Consider the following 17,312-nt stretch of genomic DNA (forward strand, 5'->3'; position numbering starts at 1 on the left):
ATAATAAAGGAGAGTGGTTAAGACTGAAGGCAAGATTATTTGGAAGATAGTTGTCATCTAAGCAAGAATTACTGAAGCCAGGACTGTGGTAATGGGGATGGATTTGCAATACCATTGTAGGAGGGTTATTTGTTGATTGTCACATTAGTTTTCTCATTGGTTGGGAATTTATTTTGGCCCCATTTATTCCTGACAGAAGCAGTACTGCAAGAAGTCAAGCATCACGCCATGAAGAGCATGTACAGAACATCCGCCGATTTCATGAATCCCTGCAGCAGGGAGAGGCAGTTTTGCCACATGATGACAAACTGACCACGTTGCCTTTGTCCTCCTCCCGCACTTCCATTCTGACTTCTCTCAGGTAAGACCCTGTGCTTAGAAAAGACACAAGAAACCATAGTAAAGCACAAGGTAAATGGGCTATGGCAACCTGCAATACTGCTGTTCTGTCAGCTACCACTGCCCTGGGAGGTGTAGGAGGGGACTTTGTCTGTGTTAGTGTTGCATTGGACCCTGGATCCTCTCAAGATTCTTCATAGATAAATCTGTCTCTACTTGGGGCCTTCCATTCCTTCACCGGCTCTATACTATTATATTATTTCCACTAATACAGGAACTTTAGATTATTCACCAAAGTTAATAATTACACAGCTTCATATCTACTTTACAATTTATAGACCCTCATCCTGCCCACTGTCCTCCTCACAACCACTGAATTCATCCAGATCACCATCTGTCCTGTAAATGCTTCCCTCTTTGTTAATTCAGTCAGCATCTGAGCCACAGAAGCACTGTGAGAATTGAAAGGGCCATTATAGATCATCTGAATCAGCACCTGGGTTATCTAGTAAGAAGTGTGGTCCTGTGAAAAGGTCTTGGCTTCAGAGTCCAACAGCCTTGACTTCCAGTCCTGGCTCTGCCATTCCCAGAAAAGGAAGGAGATAGTCTGTTGCCAGATAATTATAATGATGTGTGATAAGAGCTGCAGGTTTTCTGGCCAAGGGTAGATGGAGGAATGAGTAACATTCTAAATTGGTTTTGGGAATATTTAAAGAAGTCACACTTGAACTAGTCTTTAAAGGAGAAGGTCAACAAATGTGAAGGACGTTCTATGCAGAAAACACACTGAGACCCAGAGGCTTGAAACAGCAAGTCACGTTTGGAGAAATACCAGCAGTACAGTTAGGATACAGCTGAGCCTAAGATGTAAAGAGCAAGGAAAGTTCTGTAGCACCATCTTGAAGGGCCTTGAATGTCAGCTTGAGTTTGGACTTCTAGAACAAATGATCCTCAAGTGGAAAGTGATGGGGAATGGAGGAAGAGAGTGTGTAAAATTTGAGGAAAAAATATTTGAAAGATTTTATATTTGGAAAAAGCTAAAAAAAATTTTTTTTTAATTATTTGGTTTCTTAAAGCAAACTCAGAAAAGAATTGGCAAAATATTTTTGATTGGTGGAACACAGGTTAAAAAGAATTGAACAGTTATACTATAGACTATGGGAAATTGTTCAAATTTTTGTATTATAAGGAAGTGGTATGTTCAGATTCTCATTTTAGATTCTCAGAGACTGGAGGCTATTTAAGTAAAACCATTAACAGTGTGTCTGCATTTTGTTGGGTCACTCACATAACATATTTTAGAATCTACCAAGAAAGAGAAAAAGAAACTCTCGTGCAGTTCTCTCAGTGTCAGCGCTATTGACATTTGGGCCAGATATTTTGCTGTAGGGGGCCTGTCTTATGCATTGTAAGAATTTAGCAGCATCCTTGGCCTCTATCTACTAGATACTGGTAGCTCTCCTGCCCCGATTGTGACAACCAAAAATGTCTTCACACATTGCCAAATGTGTTCTTGGGGCCAAATTACCAGGCTGTAAACCACTGCCCTAGAACAATGGTTCTCAAAAGTTAGTGTGTGTCAGAATCACGTGAACAACTTGTTAAAACAGCAATTGTTCTACCCACCCATGCAGTTCCTAATTCAATAGGTCTAGGATAGGGCCTGAGAATTGGCATTTCTAAGAAGTTCTCAGATGATGCTAATGCTGCTAGATCTAGAACCAGGTTTTGAAAACTGCTAGTAGATGAATTCTCTAAAAATGAAGATGAAACAAAATAGCGACTTTGCATTATTACTTCCTTAGATTCACAGAGCCCTAAAACAGTGCTTCTTTTGAGTCACAGCAATCCTATGAGGTCTGCAGAGCAAATATTAATAAACTTTTTTCACAGATAAGAAAATTGCAGCTTAGTATTAGTAGGTTCTATACCCAGAACCTCTGACAAGATCAGTTGGGTTTGCACATTTTCTTTAAAGCTTCACCCAATTAACATTTGTTTGCATTTTCCTGCTACAAGTGGCAGGTGGCAGACACCCAAATGTAGACACCTAAGTAAACCACTGTGATTTTTAAATTTTATTTATTTTTTTAACTTACATCCAAGTTAGTTAGCATATAGTGCAACAATGATTTCGGGAGTAGATTCCCTAATGCCCCCTACCCATTTAGCCCATCCCCCCTCCAGTACCCTCTGTTTGTTCTCCATATTTAAGAGTCTCTTATGTTTCCTCCCCTCCCTGTTTTTTTATTATTTTTGCTTCCCTTCCCTTATGTTCATCTGTTTTGTATCTTAAAGTCCTCACATGAGTGAAGTCATGTGACATTTGTCTTTCTCTAATTTCGCTTAGCTTATATAATACCCTCTAGTTCCATCTATGTAGTTGCAAATGGCAAGATTTCATTCTTTTTGATTGCTGAGTAATACTCCTGTGTGTGTGTGTGTGTGTGTGTGTGTGTGTGTGTGTGTGTGTGTGTGTATTTATATATATACACACCACATCTTCTTTATCCATTCACCTGTTGATGGACATTTGGGTTCTTTCCATAATTTGGCTGTTGTTGATAGTGCTGCCGTAAACATTGGAGTGCATATGCCCCTTTGAAACAGCATACCTGTATCCCTTGGATAAATACCTAGTAGTGCAATCACTGGGTTGTAGGGTAGTTCTGTTTTTAATTTTTTGAGGAACCACCATACTGTTTTCCAGAGTGGCTGCAGCAGTTTGCATTCCCACCAGCAGTGCAAAAGAGATCCTCTGTGTCTGCATCCTCGCCAACATCTGTTGTTGCCTGAGTTGTTAATGTTAGCCATTCTGACGGTTGTGAGGTGGTATCTCAGTGTGGTTTTGATTTGTATTTCCCTGATGATGAGTGATGTTGAGCATTTTTTCATGTGTTGGTTGGCCATCTGGATGTCTTCTTTGGAGAAGTGTCTATTCATGTCTTTTGCCCATTTCTTCACTGGATTATTTGGGTTTGGGATGTTAAGTTTGATAAGTTTCCTATAGATTTTGGATACTAACCCTTTATCTGATATGTCATTTGCAAATATCTTCTCCCATTCTGTTGGTTGCCTTAGTTTTGCTGATTGTTTCCTTCGCTGTGCAGAAGCTTTTTATTTTGATGAGGTCTCAATAGTTCATTTTTGCTTTTGTTTCCCTTGCCTCTGGAGACATGTTGAGTAGGAAGTTGCTGCAGCCGAGGTCAGAGAGGTTTTGCCTGCTTTTTCCTCAAGGATTTTGATGGCTTCCTGTCTTACATTTAGGTCTTTCATCCATTTTGAGTTTATTTTTGTGTATGGTGTGAGAAAGTGATCCAGGTTCATTTTTCTGCATGTCGCTGTCCAGTTTTCTTAGCACCACTTGCTGAAAAGACTGTCTTTATTCTATTGAATATCCTTTCCTGCTTTGTCAAAGATTAGTTGACCATATATTTGTGGGTCCATTTCTGGGTTCTCTATTTTGTTCCATTGATCTGAGTGTCTTTTCTTGTCCCAGGACCATACTGTCTTGATGATTACAGCTTTGTAATACAGCTTGAAGTCCGTAAATCCACTGTGATTTGAGAGAGTCGTGGCTTCTAATGACAGATTAAGGATCAGCTTTGTATTCTCTTATTTAATTTGGATTTGATGGTAGAACACAGCAGACTGTTCCTAACAAAAGCATAAAACGACTTTCAATTTACTTCACAGGTATTTAGTGTCTATGTAGTGCCAATTATACCAGGCACATTGAGTGTACCAGAGAAATAAAGAAGGTTGAGATATTATCTTCTGTTACCAAATGCTCATGGCCTAGTTTGGGAAACTAATACATGATAAGAAAACTCAGGTGGGGGGCACCTCGGTGGCTTAGTTGGTTGAGCATCTGACTCTTAATTTCAGCTCAGGTCATGATCCCAGGGTCATGAGATAGAGCGCCACGTCAGGCTCCATGCTGAGTGTGGAGCCTGCTTAAGATTCTCCTTCTCTCGAGGCACCTGGGTGGCTGAGTCGGTTAAGTGTCAGACTTCGGCTCAGGCCATGATCTCGCAGTCTCTGAGTTCGAGCCCCGTGTCGGGCTCTGTGCTGACAGCTCGGAGCCTAGAGAGCCTTCTTCGGATTCTATGTCTCCCTCTCTCTCTGCCCCTCCCCCGTTCATGCTCTGTCTCTCTCTCATCTCTCTCTCTCTCTCTCTCTCTCTCTCTCTCAAAAATAAGTAAACATTAAAAAAAAAAAATTCTCCTTCTCTCCCTCTGCCCCTCTCCCCTGCTTGTGCTCTCTCAAAAAAAAAAAAAAAAGTTAAAATAGTATAGGGACAGAGCAAGGGGAGTAGCTTGAACTCAGGCTCCAGCATTCAGAGGTATGAGGCAGAAATGAACCTAGTTGGGACAGGGCCCATCTATTATGGAGAGAGCACAAGATTTGGAGTCCTGAGTTCTGGAGAATGGTAAGAATGAATGTGGCCCCATTCAAAGTTTATGAACAGATTTTTTTTTTAAGTCATTTATTCATTTATTCATTATCCGTTCAGCATTTATTTTGTGACAAGCACTATGCTGGGTACAATAGATATAAAGGAATCAGCACAGAGCTCACAGTACATCAGAGGAAAGAGATGTGAAACAAATGATGTGATTGAAGAGTACAGAACTGTGAGGCATAAAGGAAGACCTCTTAAACCAATTTAGAGGCTCAGAGAAGCCTTGCTTCAAGAAATCACTTACTTGAAAGATCAAGAATGATTGTGAGGTAATCGCTTCTCGGCCTTTTGGCTTAGATCAAGTGAAGAATGACTGTGAGGTAGCAAAGGTCAGTGTTAGTCCAGAGTAAGGCCTTAGTCTGTCAGAGTAAGAGGATGTGAAGACTAGATAGGAATGGTAGTCAAGAATGGTTCCCTACAGGAGGGGAGATTTTTCCCGGACATAGAAGAGGAATCTCATTAGCTAGACATAAGGAGTGGAAAGTTGCCCCCAGTAGCCAGATCATAGTCTGAGAGGAACATAAAAGATGCTTGTAATCCCAGTGAATGACCCTTTTGTCCTGTTCTTCCTTTCTTTTTTTTTTTACAGGAGGAATCTGAGTGAGCTAGATCAGATCCAACGGTACTTCAGTCAGAAGCTCACCAAGCCTTTACTTCCCCTCAGTCCTCAGCCTCCTGCTGTCATGCAGTCCCAGGAGACTCATAGGGACCATCCTGGGCCCGGAGCTAGCAGCCTAGACCCTGACAGCCAGTGCCTTCTGGAGAAATCCAATAACCTGGTGTTGCAAGTCAGCTCCTTAATCACAGGTATGGCTCAGGGCACCTCTTGTTGAGGAGTTATGGTCACTGGGTGCTATTCAAAAAACATCCCTCAGACAAGCCCCTATGACAAATGAGAGACCAACAGCTTTCACTATATTATTTATTTACTGTCTTCCTTTTGAAAGGAGAGATTTAAAAGCATGGCACAGGAAATTGTGAAGTGGAAAGCACATTGGACTGAGAGGCCAGAGACCCAGGTCAGGTTCTTGGTAGGTTTTTGCCCAGACTTACGATTTGACTCAGCATACCTTTTCCCTTCTTGAGGATTCCCTAGCCAAAACAAGATGAGAGTGGATTAGGTGAGCTCTTTAGTAGCAGTTCTTGAACTTGTGCCACTCTACTTTCAGGAAAAAATCAACTATAGACATATTTAAAATTCTAGTTCTCAGAGGCCAGAAGCCTGCATTTTTAGCAGGTACCTCAGATGATTCTAGATATTGGTGGTCCATAGTCAACCCTTTGAAACACCCCTTAAAGCGGTGGTCCTCACTCTGGCTGCATATTAGAATTCTTGAGGGAGCTTTTCAAGATCCAGATGCCCAGGCTGCACCATAGGTCAGTTACAACAGGATCTTTGAGGGTGCAGACCCAGGCATCAGTGTTTTTCATAACTGCCCAGGTAATTCTACTGTGCAGCCCAGACAGAGACTACTATAGAATAAGTATTTCTCAAAGGTGCCTAAGCATAAGAATCACCTGGGGTACTTATTCTGAAATACAAATTCCTGGGTCTTCTTCCATTCTATTGAATTAGAATTTTGGGTTAAGGCCTGGGAACTTATATATCAGGCACAGTTTGGGGAATTGTGAGAAATCAGTTAGATCAGTACCTTTAGCCATCATTTGGTGTCATTTTTGCTGAAGTAAAATATGTATATTGTACACCGGGATGAATAAGTTTAATTTTCTCTGTTTAAAGTGGAAAGAAGCCACTCATGACTGATATGAAGTACAAACCTTCTTCCTACCCTCTTTCCCAGATAGCTAACCTGTCAGTAGCCAGGGTTTCCAAAGTACATGCTATATTTGGCTTCCATTTGCTTGGAAATATTCAGTCATCTATTTATTGAGCACAAACTCTGCCAGGTACCACTATGTTACTGGTTCCAGGAAGATGGACAAGACAAGCATTATCTTTGCTTTCATCAAGTGTACATTCTATAGTCAACTGAAGAAACTGTCCCCCAGAAAGAAAGGATAAGAGCAGAATGGAGGCTTGTTTGGGGTAGAAGTGAGAGCATATAGAGAACCCCTTTAAATGGGTATATTAAAAGAGGAGAGAGAAGAGAAATGAGGATTGAAGCTGGAGGACCTTGAAGCCAAGTTTGGGAGTTTAATCTTTATCCTGGAAGAAAATGGGGAGTTCTAAGCAAGGTGATGACAGAATGAGAACTGACTTTTATAAGGAGAGGATGAATTTTGAAAGGGAGAGAGGACTAGATCGAAGAAAACAATTTAAAAAAAATTTTTTTATGTTTTTTAAAATTTGTGAGAGAGAGAGAGAGAGAGAGAGAGAGAGACAGAGCATGAGTGGGGGAGGGGCAGAGAGAGAGAGGGAGACACAGAATCCAAAGCAGGCTTCAGGCTCTGAGCTGTCAGCACAGAGCCCAGTGCAGGGCTTGAACTTGTGAACTGCGAGATCATGTCCTGAGCCGAAATCAGACGCTCAACTGACTCAGCCAACCCAGGCACCCCTCAAAGAAAACAATTAAAAAAAATAAACTTCCCCAGCCTCCATCGTGTCTTAGTACACTTTGGAAGAAGTCATTACACAAGTAGGTACCAGTGAATCTTGAGAGTGAGTTACTGATGGGGAGGAGGGGGTCTCATTTATGCCACATCTGTGTGCCAGGTCCTTTGCTGGACTCTAAAAATGCAACATGAATCAGATATGTGGTCTCTGCCTTTAAGAAGCTCACAATCTGATGGGGAAAACATACACAATAGCATCTTAAATGCTTCCTTATAGAACAAAGCTGTATAGCCATCCCATCCAGCTGGTGCACCTAGGAAGGCTTCCCAGAGGAGATGCAGTAGAGCAGGGCCTTGAAGGATGGACTGGTATGTAAAAAGCAGAAAGACACCTCCAAGACAGAAAGGATAGTTCAGGCCAAGGGATCAGGATTGACTAACCTTCCTGGTTCCTGTTCCTGTTTGCAGGTAGAGATGTTCCATTTTCATACATCTACTCACTCCCTTTAAGACATGAAAATTGATAATGTATTAAATTTAGCCAGCACCTCCTATAGGCTGAGCACTCCCATCAGGTGCTATGAGGGAGATGTGACCCCACACCCCGAGAGTCAAATCTGCCTCCCAATTCCTAACATTCTCTTCTTAAATAATAATGTAAACAAACCATTTAGTAGTTCTATTTATTAACTTATTCCCTCCCATTTAATCACAAAAACAATTTGAAATGACTGGTAGTTTCCACTTGTTGTTTATATATGTGCCACAAAGTGTGTGCTCATTTATCTGATGTATTCTTTACTATAACCCTGTGCAAAGGATGGTGTTAATAACATTTTAAAGATAAACAGGTTGAGAGAGGATAGTTTGCTCATGACCACAATAAGTGACAGTAGAGATTTGAACCCAAGACTGACTAGCTCCAAAAACCTCTGCTCTTTCCATAATGCCATCCTCCCTCCATTTTCTCTGTAATAAACCTCCCCTACTTTACCAATTGGGTGATAGATTAATTGCTTTTATTTTCCAAGTAAAATATATAGTTTTAATAACTGTCATCAAATAGGTAAATAAGTAGATTCTCATTTTGGTTTTTAATATAGGTAATTACTGAAGTAAATGGAAGCATGAACATGCCTACCAGGACTCCTAGCTCCCAAGAATTCCTGAGCATGAGCAGATAGTCTCTGAAAGCATTTCCACAGATGTAACCACAACTATAAACAGATTAGATTTTGGTCCTCTGATGTTAGAATAAAGTGCTAGAAAGTGTACTGCCTTGAATATAGTTTCACTGACTTGGGTGGATTAACGATCTTTAAGATTTTTCAAAGTCTGATTGCAAGAATACATCTGAAGCTAGAGTCTAGCTTGGGAAAGTTGAGTGGTCTGTGGCCCTACCTTGTAGTAAGAGTGATATCTGTTGCTGTTCAGATCTGCAGACCATCACCAGGAATTCTCAAGCATCTTTGAGTTCTCACCAAGCCAGGAGTAGAAGCGGAGAAGTCCCCACCCTACCAGATGCTCAGGACACAGGGGCCATGCAGGAACGAAGAACAGCTCCCAGTATGTCAGTGGCACAAGTGATGGATGAGGGCAGAAACTGCCTAACTCCCCCTACTCTTGAAGAGACTTCAAGCAGAAGAGGACTGCTCCATGAGTCCCTGGGGCACACAGTACCCAATACAAGGATGCAGAGCAGTGAGGAAACTGAGGCAGACCCAGTCTACAGCGATGAGGACTATGAAGAAGACATCATTGAGCCCAGGACCCTTAATGACATCACCACTGTGACAGACAAAACTAGCCCTTGGTCCAGTTTCATGTCAGACACAAGTGAGATCATCAGCCTTCAGCCTGATGAGGTGCATAGGGAAGGCCCCTCTTGTCCTTCAAAGCCTTTCCCCAGAGAGGAGCTCAAGGGTAAAAGTAGCCCTCTGTCCAGCCCAGGAAGAGCTGTCAACCCCCACCTGCTTAGGCAGGGTTCTCCTAGGCAAAGTCTTGTTGCTTGTGAGGGTGAAGCCTCTCAGGCAAGGGATGGAGAGCCTGCCTTAACAGACCCGCAGCTCATCTCACAAGTAATACTCTCAGGAGCCCAACAGAGCAAAACCTCCATGGGACTGAGCTCACCAAGAGCAGATCAGGACCAGGAGCCCAAGCCAGAAGCCCAGACTGAGAATGAAGCTGCCTCCACAGAGCTAAGTGACTCTGCTGATAGCTTTGAGAAATTCCCTCTCAGCCTAGCCTCCCAGAGCAGAAAGGAAAGCCATCAGGGCCTACCCATCAACTGCCCTGACATCCATCAGAAGCAGGCAACATCTGGATCAGAGGTGTCCACAAGGCAGAGTCTCCTGTATCCTTTGGTATTTCCCACAAGTAGCCCCTTACGCCATTTGTAGCATTTTGGATGCTAGCACTTAGGCCAACCTAGTGTGTGCGTGAGTGTGAGCATGAGCAGTGGCCTCCCTCATGGAATGCACTGGGAGATACAGGAAGCTCCTTCCTTCACAAGACTTGCCGGTCCTAATAAGGTGCTGTGATGCTACTGTTAACCCCTGCCCTCTGAAGCATAATGTTTTGAATTAGGTTTAAGTGTTAGTAGCACATTCATTGGCCTGGCCCAGCCTGATTTATTGAATTAATCTATTAGGTATTTTACACTTGAAGGCAGGGCTCTGGATGTAAGGAATGAGACCATTAATCTCAGTTGAAATAGAAATGGAGGGTGCAGAGAGAGGGAAAGGGAGAGTACTAGCAGTGATTGAGTATTTACTATGTGCCAGGCACTTTACATACCTTTTCATTCCATCATTGTAAGTCCTGAAGGTATCATCATTTCTATTTTGCATTTAGGGAAACTGAGGCCCAAAGTTATAGTGACTTGCCTAATACTTCATTTTTTCAGAAAAAGGCAAGTAATAACAAGGAGTAAGACAAGGAGTAAGACAAGGAGAGAGGAAGTGGGCACAGTTGAAATGGACTTGCCCGACTCCCCCTACCCCCCAGAAGAATAGTGTCAATGGAGAGAAGGGGCACCTGCCATTCCCCCTCTTCCTCCTTTGAAACACAGATGGCCCTGTAATGGGAAAAACTACCTAGACCCATCGACAGCCCTCATATCTGTTGCCTGCCCCGCTGAGCAGATCAGTTCACCTGGCATCCCAACGGCAAGCAAGGGTTACTGCACAGCTACCAGTGAAGGAGGCTGCTTTACTGAAGAGATCTTTCTCTACCCGAAGCCAGGGGCCTGGTTTTGACCCTTCTAGACCCATTTTCTTATTTGTGTGACTTCAGGCATACAATTTAACCTTTCTGAGCCTTAGTTTCTTCACCTATAAGATGGGGGCAGTAATCCTTTACCCACCAGACTGTACACTCTCTAGGTAGGTCAGGGACCTTGTCTTTTTCTGTGTCCCCAGCACCAGACATTACACAGAGAAGGGATCAGTAAATGTAGATTGAATTGAACTATCCTAATTTCACAAGATTCCTGAGAAAATCAAATGAGTGTGAAACATTTGTACATACTGTATGATGTGATTCTTACTGCAGAGCAGAGAGAAACTAAAAGGTAGAGGGTAGGGATTCAGAAAGGCTGAAACTATGAAATGGCTGGAGGGTGAGCACTGAAAGCAGACCACCTCCAGTGGAGTTCCTTCCTAGCCTCACTCAGCCTGGGTTCTGACGATGCTGCCTTTACAGTCAATTTAGTTGTGCTCAGAATACATGGTTTGTGCTGGAGCAGTCACATGTGACCAGGTCCTAAGGGTAGTGCTCTAATTCAGACCTCCCCAAGTATTCATCCTTTCAAAAAATGGGTATTGCCAGGCTTGGTGCTCTCCTGAAGACAGATTTGAAGTAGACTTTACCTTAAGAAGTTCCTATCATGAGGCAGGAGACAGGCAGTGATAGAATTTATTGTTCTAGGTGTTGTGATGAAACCTGCACAAAATGCTAGGGAGCAAGAGGAGGAAGCTGCCACAACACTGGATGTATCCCGGGAAGAGAGACAGTGGAGCTGGACCTCAAAGATGAATAGACATCCTGTAAACAAACGAGAAAATTCTAGTTATAGTGAACTGTGTATGCAGAGGCATAGCCAGGTGAAAGAGCCTGACCTGTGGGGAGCAGTTCACTCTGCTCAGAGTCCAGGGGTACATGAGATGGTGAGCGGTGAGGCAGGGCTACATCTTAAAGAGCCTTTTATGCCTGGCTAATCTAATCTACATCATAGATGGGACAGAATTAGGCGCAAGGAAGAGAAAAACAAATACAAAGTAGACTTAGAGAGTTCTGTTACAAGTTGCTAGGTAAGTGATGTCATTGACTGGATAGGGACTAGCACATAAAGACAGATAGTTTTGGAGGAAGGTACAGATTTCCATTTTGGACATATGCCTACAAGACATCCAAGAGGAGGCCAGCTATAAAGGTAGGTGTCTCCGGAAATAGATAAGGGGAGCAGGCAGAGCATGGAAAAGGAGAACCACCCACACAAAATGGAGCCTTGAGGATACGCTTCATTCAGTAGATACTTATTAAAAACTTACTATGTCCCAGGTACTGTGCTAGGTGACAGGAACATGACTGAAAAAGAGACGAATAATCTCTGCCCTCTTGGAGCTTAAATTCTAGCATGGAAGAACCATGATAAAACAATTTGAACCAGAACCATATTTAGCTTATTGAACAGAAACAAAAAATTGGAACATCAAAGTAGTCCCCTCCCAAACTGAATCAGTGCTTTGATTGAACAAATATTTTTGGAAACACCATGTTCTCAGCACAGTACTGGGTACATCTAGTACCAGGAAAAGTATAAGATGTGGTACTTGACTTCTAGGGCTCAGATGCAGACTGGGTGAACCAGCTATATCCACAGACAGCCCCTCATGTAGAGCCCTCATTCCTGGATGTTGGCAGAGGACAACTGGGAGGACCAGCCTCCTTCAGTGTCAGGCATCTCCCTCCAGCCTAAGACACTGTCCTTGGGGCCACCTTCCAACCCAACCCTGTCTGACTGGCTTCTAACGGGTCAGTTGTGGGTCAGCAGGACCTCAGCAAGTATCATTTAAATGTTGCTGCGTACCAGCCTCATGCAGGGCTCTAGGGAAATAATGAGGGGAAGGAGGGATCACTGAGGTCTAACATTAGGAGAGGAAGGATTTTAACTGACCCTTGCAGAAAGTATAGACTGCAACTTGTTAGGGGTGGGCAGGGCCTTCCAGACAGAAGGCACTACTGTACAAGAATAAATTGGACAAGTAGGGATGACTAAGGCCAGTGGAGATGCCAGTCTGGCAAGGGGGGCAGATTTCAATGTATCTGTGCCCCTTAACTACCATTATAGCCCGGAACCCATTGTGGTGCCCAACTTCTTTTTGCCTTCTCAGCAGTTGGAGGCCTCCCTGCGGATCCTTTCACTCTCTACAGCTTTGCCACCGCCAGCCACAACAGATCAGGTAAGAGAACAGCTGGCTGACCCCCCTCTCCTAGAGTCCTCATCTCTTCCATGAAAGCATGGGCACAATGCAAAGCTGCCCCAGGCCAGATTCCTGAAAAGGCGGCAGCAGTGGTCACTCTCCAAACTTGTGCTGAGCACATTCTGGGGGCCCAGAGGTGCACGAGGTGCTCAGGAACAGTGAGGAAGTGCAAATGAGTTAAGAGCAGGGCATCATCAGTTAAGATGATATGTGGAAGAAACAGTGCAGAAACATTAAAAATAAGACTCAGCCAAGAAATGAATACTGAGTGCTGTGGGAGCTCCACTAAGCCAAAGGTGGGCTTGAGCAGAGGAAGCTTCAAGCAGGAGATGCAACGTCAGCAAACTGTGACAGATGAGTTAACATCTGGAAGAAGAGAATATCAGAGATATACCTGTTGTTGTTTACAGAACACCTTGTAACCATCATTCATCCGAGCTGGGTGGTTGGAACCCAGGTACAGATCCCAGCTCTCCTCTTTGCTGCCTTGGCACAGCTCTGGACCTTTCTTACAGGTGGCAAAAAAATATTAATAATACTATAACTACTTTTGTAATCATTCAGCATATACTTACTGAGTACCTGTATCAGGCATTGTGCTAGGTTCTGAGCATATAGTAGTTAAGTAAGACAAATTCCCCGCTTGTGGAGTACAAACAGTAAACAACAACAAAAAAAATATTGACAGATTGTGATGAGTACTAGGTGTTCTGATAAAGAACAGGGTCTCTGAGGAGGCAGTATTTAAGCTGAAAGATGGTGGTCATGGTGGTGCTTGCTAGGCACTGTTCAAAGCACCTTATATTAACTCTTTACATTCAGCAACCTAATGAGGTACATATTTTATCTCTGTTTTTAAAGATGAAGAATCTGAGGCACAATCTAGAGATTAAGTATCTTGGCTCATACAGGTGTTAAGTGATAGAGCAAAAATGGGAACCTAAGCACTCTGGTTTCAAAATCTGTGTTGCTAACTACTATACTTAGAAGGAGCCAGGGGTGCCTGGGTGGCTCAGTCAGTTAAGCATCTAACTTCAGCTCAGGTCATGATCTCACAGTTCGTGAGTTCAAGCCCCACATCGGGCTCTGCGCTGACAGCCCAGAGCCTGGAGCTTGCTTCTGTGTCTCCCTCTCTCTCTGCCCCTCCCCCGGCTCGCACTCTGCCTGTCTCTCAAAAATAAATGAAGATTAAAAAAAAAAAAAGGAGCCAGCCATGTAAGAAACTTGGAGAGGAGTATTCTAGGTGGAGAGAACAGCAAATGCAAAGTCCCTGAGGCTGAAAGAGCTTGGCATGGTCTAGGAACTGACACAGAGCCAGTGGCACTGGAACATAGAAACTGACATAATGAGGCCAGAGGGCCCAGAGCACACAGGACATGTAGCCACGAGAAAGAGTTTAGATTTATTCTAAATGCTAAGATATCCTTTGAAGTGTGTTAAGCAGGGGAGTGAGATCTGATTTAAATTTTAAAGAATTCACCCAGGGTGCTGAATAGAGAGGATGGGTTGTCTTTCAGATTTGGTAGCATGATGGTCAAGAGTAACTGCAGTGATGTATTGGAGAAAAGAGCCAAAATAGTGCCTGTGTACCAGGCACTTATTCTAAATTCTAGGGGTGAACCAGGCATAAAGCTCTTGCCTCATGGAACTTAAAAAAACAAAAAAAAAAAGATAATTTCAGAGAATAATACATACTATGAACAAAATATATTAGCCTATTAATTGTAATAGCTGACTCATATTTAATTATTATGCAACAGACATAATGCTAAGTGCTTTCATGTATAAGCTCATTTAATTCTCCCAACAACCCAGTAAGATGGGATATTGTTATCCCCATTTAAAAAAAGGAAAATTGAAGCTCAGAATTTTCCATACAGACCACAAGATATTATTTCTATTTTATATAGAAACTGAGACCCATAACAGTTAAGTCACTTGCCCAGGGTCTCCCAAACAATAAGTGACTTAAAACATATGATTTAAAACTCTATGCTTTCCATCACACCACTTTAAAATCATGACCCTTGACTTAAGGTATATTTTTCTAACCGATTTGCCTTTATATGGGTTTCATTTTGTACTTAACACTTAAACATTTTTTATGCTTTTCCAGAGCCTACTTTGATGACCAATTGGGTCAGTCCAGAAACATCTTGAGAGCCTGGGGGATAGTCCTAAAGAAAAGCCATCAGGTGTCTGATCCCTTGACTAGTTTTCCTTCTCCCTCAACTTCCCCAGCACCATTTTGAGGACATCTCATTTATTTGGCACATGGATCAACCTAAATTCTCATACATCTTAGTTTTTATCAGGTTTGTAAATCCTTCCCAAAGGAGAGGAGAGATACCAGTCCCGACCCAGGAGCTCTGCATCTTTGTGGCCTTTATTCCTACTCTGGTTTGTGGTCACCAGCTCCTCTCCTTCCTCTTGCATATCCCATACGTACCCATCAGGAGTTATGCTAGAGTCACAGACCTTGATCCAGGTACCAAGCACAAGCTTTTGAGCAAGGCACCCATGAAGTGAAATACTGAATCTGCTACTAAGTTAATTAAGGGATCTTGAGCAAGAGACTTGACCTTTGAGTCTCTGTTTCCTTATACATAACATCAGGCTAATGAGTCTTACCTAATAGAATGATGGCAAGAACTACCCTAGAGGAAAAAAGTAGACACTGTTGGTTCCCTTTCCCTCTTCCTCTCCCAGCCAAGTGGGTGAAAGGTCAGTGAGTCACACCCCCCAGGAAGGGAGTCTGTGAGCCACTTTGAGCTGTCATCTCTCACCTGCCACACAGACCCGCCGTTCCTTCTTTCATATTTCTGCCTTCACGATGTGCCAACTCCCAGGAATTTACTGTCTTTGATCTATTATAAGATAAAAGTGTGGGAGAGGGAGAAATACGAATTTTCACTTCAATTAAAGGACATGTCTAGTTCTGAGAAGATAACAAGCCTCATGTATTTTTCAGCCGTTTTTCTTTCTTGCTCACAGCAAAACTCCATTGTTTGTGTGCTGTTCTCAGGGCCACCTCTCTCCTCAGGACCTCATTCTGGGTCCTAGTTAGGGTAACCAGTCATCACAGTTCACCCAAAACTGTCATATTGAAAGTCCCAGGCCCAAGAAACCTCAGGAGGTTGGTGGTCCTCACTAACAATGACCCTCTCTCAACTATTTGATGCATTCATAGCAGCATATTTCCTGAATCTGGTGCTCTTGGTTGCTACCCAGTGCTTGGCAACCTAGGAATCAAATCAAGTATGTATTTAAGGCACTAGCAAGTAGAGGCACCAAAAGCTAAGAGAAAAAAAAAAAAGTAAGGATTACATGTATTTTTTAAAGCATTGAAATAGTTACCATGGGATAAATCAGAACTTTGATTCACTTCATTATATTTGTTTTAGATCTAATTGTGAATTTTATTTGGGCAGCGGCACCATAATCTTCTCAGCTTACAGTCTCTGAAGGCCTTAAAAGTGGCCTCACTTTGAAGAATTTAAGACAAGAAATATACTTTTATATTTACCCACATACTATTTCTGGTGTTCTTCATTCCTTCTTCACATCCTGATTTTTTCGCTCCATTTCCCTTCAGCATGAAGAATTTCCTTTAGAATTTCATGTATTGCAGGGGCGCCTGGGCGGCTCATTCGGTTAAGCGTACGAATCTTAATGTAGGCTCAGGTCATGATTTCACAGCTTGTGGGATGGAGCCCCATGTGGAGCTCTGCACTGGCAGTGCAGAGCCTGCTTGGGATTCTCTGTCTCTCCCAGCTCAGCCCCGCTCCCCTGCTCACATGTGCATACTCACTCTCTCTCTCTCTCTCAAAATAAATAAACAAACATTTAAAAAAAAAAAAAAGAATTTCATGTACTACTGGTACATGTACTACTGGTAACAGCTTCAATTGTCTGAAAATATCTTTATTTTGCCTTCACTTTTTAAGGATATTTCTTCCACTGGATATAGAATTCCAACTTGAATTGTTTGTTTTAGCATTTTAGAGCAATCATTCCATACTCTGACTTACATTGTTTCTGATGAGAAACAACCATCATTCTTACTGTAGCTGCCCCAAATGTAATGTGACCTTTATTCTCTGTTTTTAGGGTTTTCTCTGTTTTTCAACAGTTTGACTACAGTGTTCATAGTTGTGGAGGATAGGGGAGAAAGAACACATAGGTCTATTCAGCAGTATTAGCAATGTTTTAGTACTTAGGTTTGGTTCTGTTGATCTTCAAAAACAAAAGAGCCAGTTATTTTGCCGGCTGAATGAGTTTATTCTGGAATAGTAGAGGTCTTGCACTTTGGGAACAAGCAAACTATGGTAAACCATTGGCACATGTGCAAAACAGAGAGGGGCTTGCTTTTATAAAGAGAGAGGAGGAAGCTGGGAGGGGCTTTTCAGCTGAGTTCTCCTTGGCTGAGTTGTTGCTGGGCCAGGAGAATTCTTCCTTTTTCCTGCTGGGGTATGTAAAGTAAAATTACTGTTGAGGAATGCTAGGTCTGC

At 42.7% G+C, this 17,312-nt stretch overlaps 1 protein-coding gene and 1 long non-coding RNA gene across 15 annotated transcripts in view; one reads left to right on the forward strand and one right to left on the reverse strand.

Annotated features, from left to right (window-relative positions):
• Positions 1 to 17,312, forward strand: part of C2CD3 (C2 domain containing 3 centriole elongation regulator) — a 142,189-nt gene that overhangs the window by 112,447 nt on the left and 12,430 nt on the right. For 12 of the 14 annotated variants that reach the window (XM_045038750.1, XM_045038758.1, XM_045038751.1 and 9 more), the window contains 4 exons: positions 197 to 361; positions 5,394 to 5,611; positions 8,753 to 9,671; positions 12,669 to 12,780. In XM_045038750.1, the coding sequence (XP_044894685.1) occupies positions 197 to 361; positions 5,394 to 5,611; positions 8,753 to 9,671; positions 12,669 to 12,780 (1,414 nt within the window). Of the gene's footprint in view, positions 1 to 196; positions 362 to 5,393; positions 5,612 to 8,421; positions 8,593 to 8,752; positions 9,672 to 12,668; positions 12,781 to 14,917; positions 16,155 to 17,312 lie in introns of those variants that run through there. The other 2 variants (XM_045038755.1, XM_045038761.1) reach the window with 2 other exon arrangements.
• LOC109491967 lies at positions 3,770 to 14,921 on the reverse strand. The gene is made up of 3 exons (XR_006586302.1): positions 11,188 to 14,921; positions 7,760 to 7,822; positions 3,770 to 3,996 (listed from the first exon to the last, which is right to left on the reverse strand). It is a non-coding gene; the product is annotated as an uncharacterized LOC109491967 (long non-coding RNA).

Source organism: Felis catus, chromosome D1, assembly GCF_018350175.1.
Source record: "Felis catus isolate Fca126 chromosome D1, F.catus_Fca126_mat1.0, whole genome shotgun sequence".
NCBI classification, from domain to species: Eukaryota; Metazoa; Chordata; class Mammalia; order Carnivora; family Felidae; genus Felis; species Felis catus.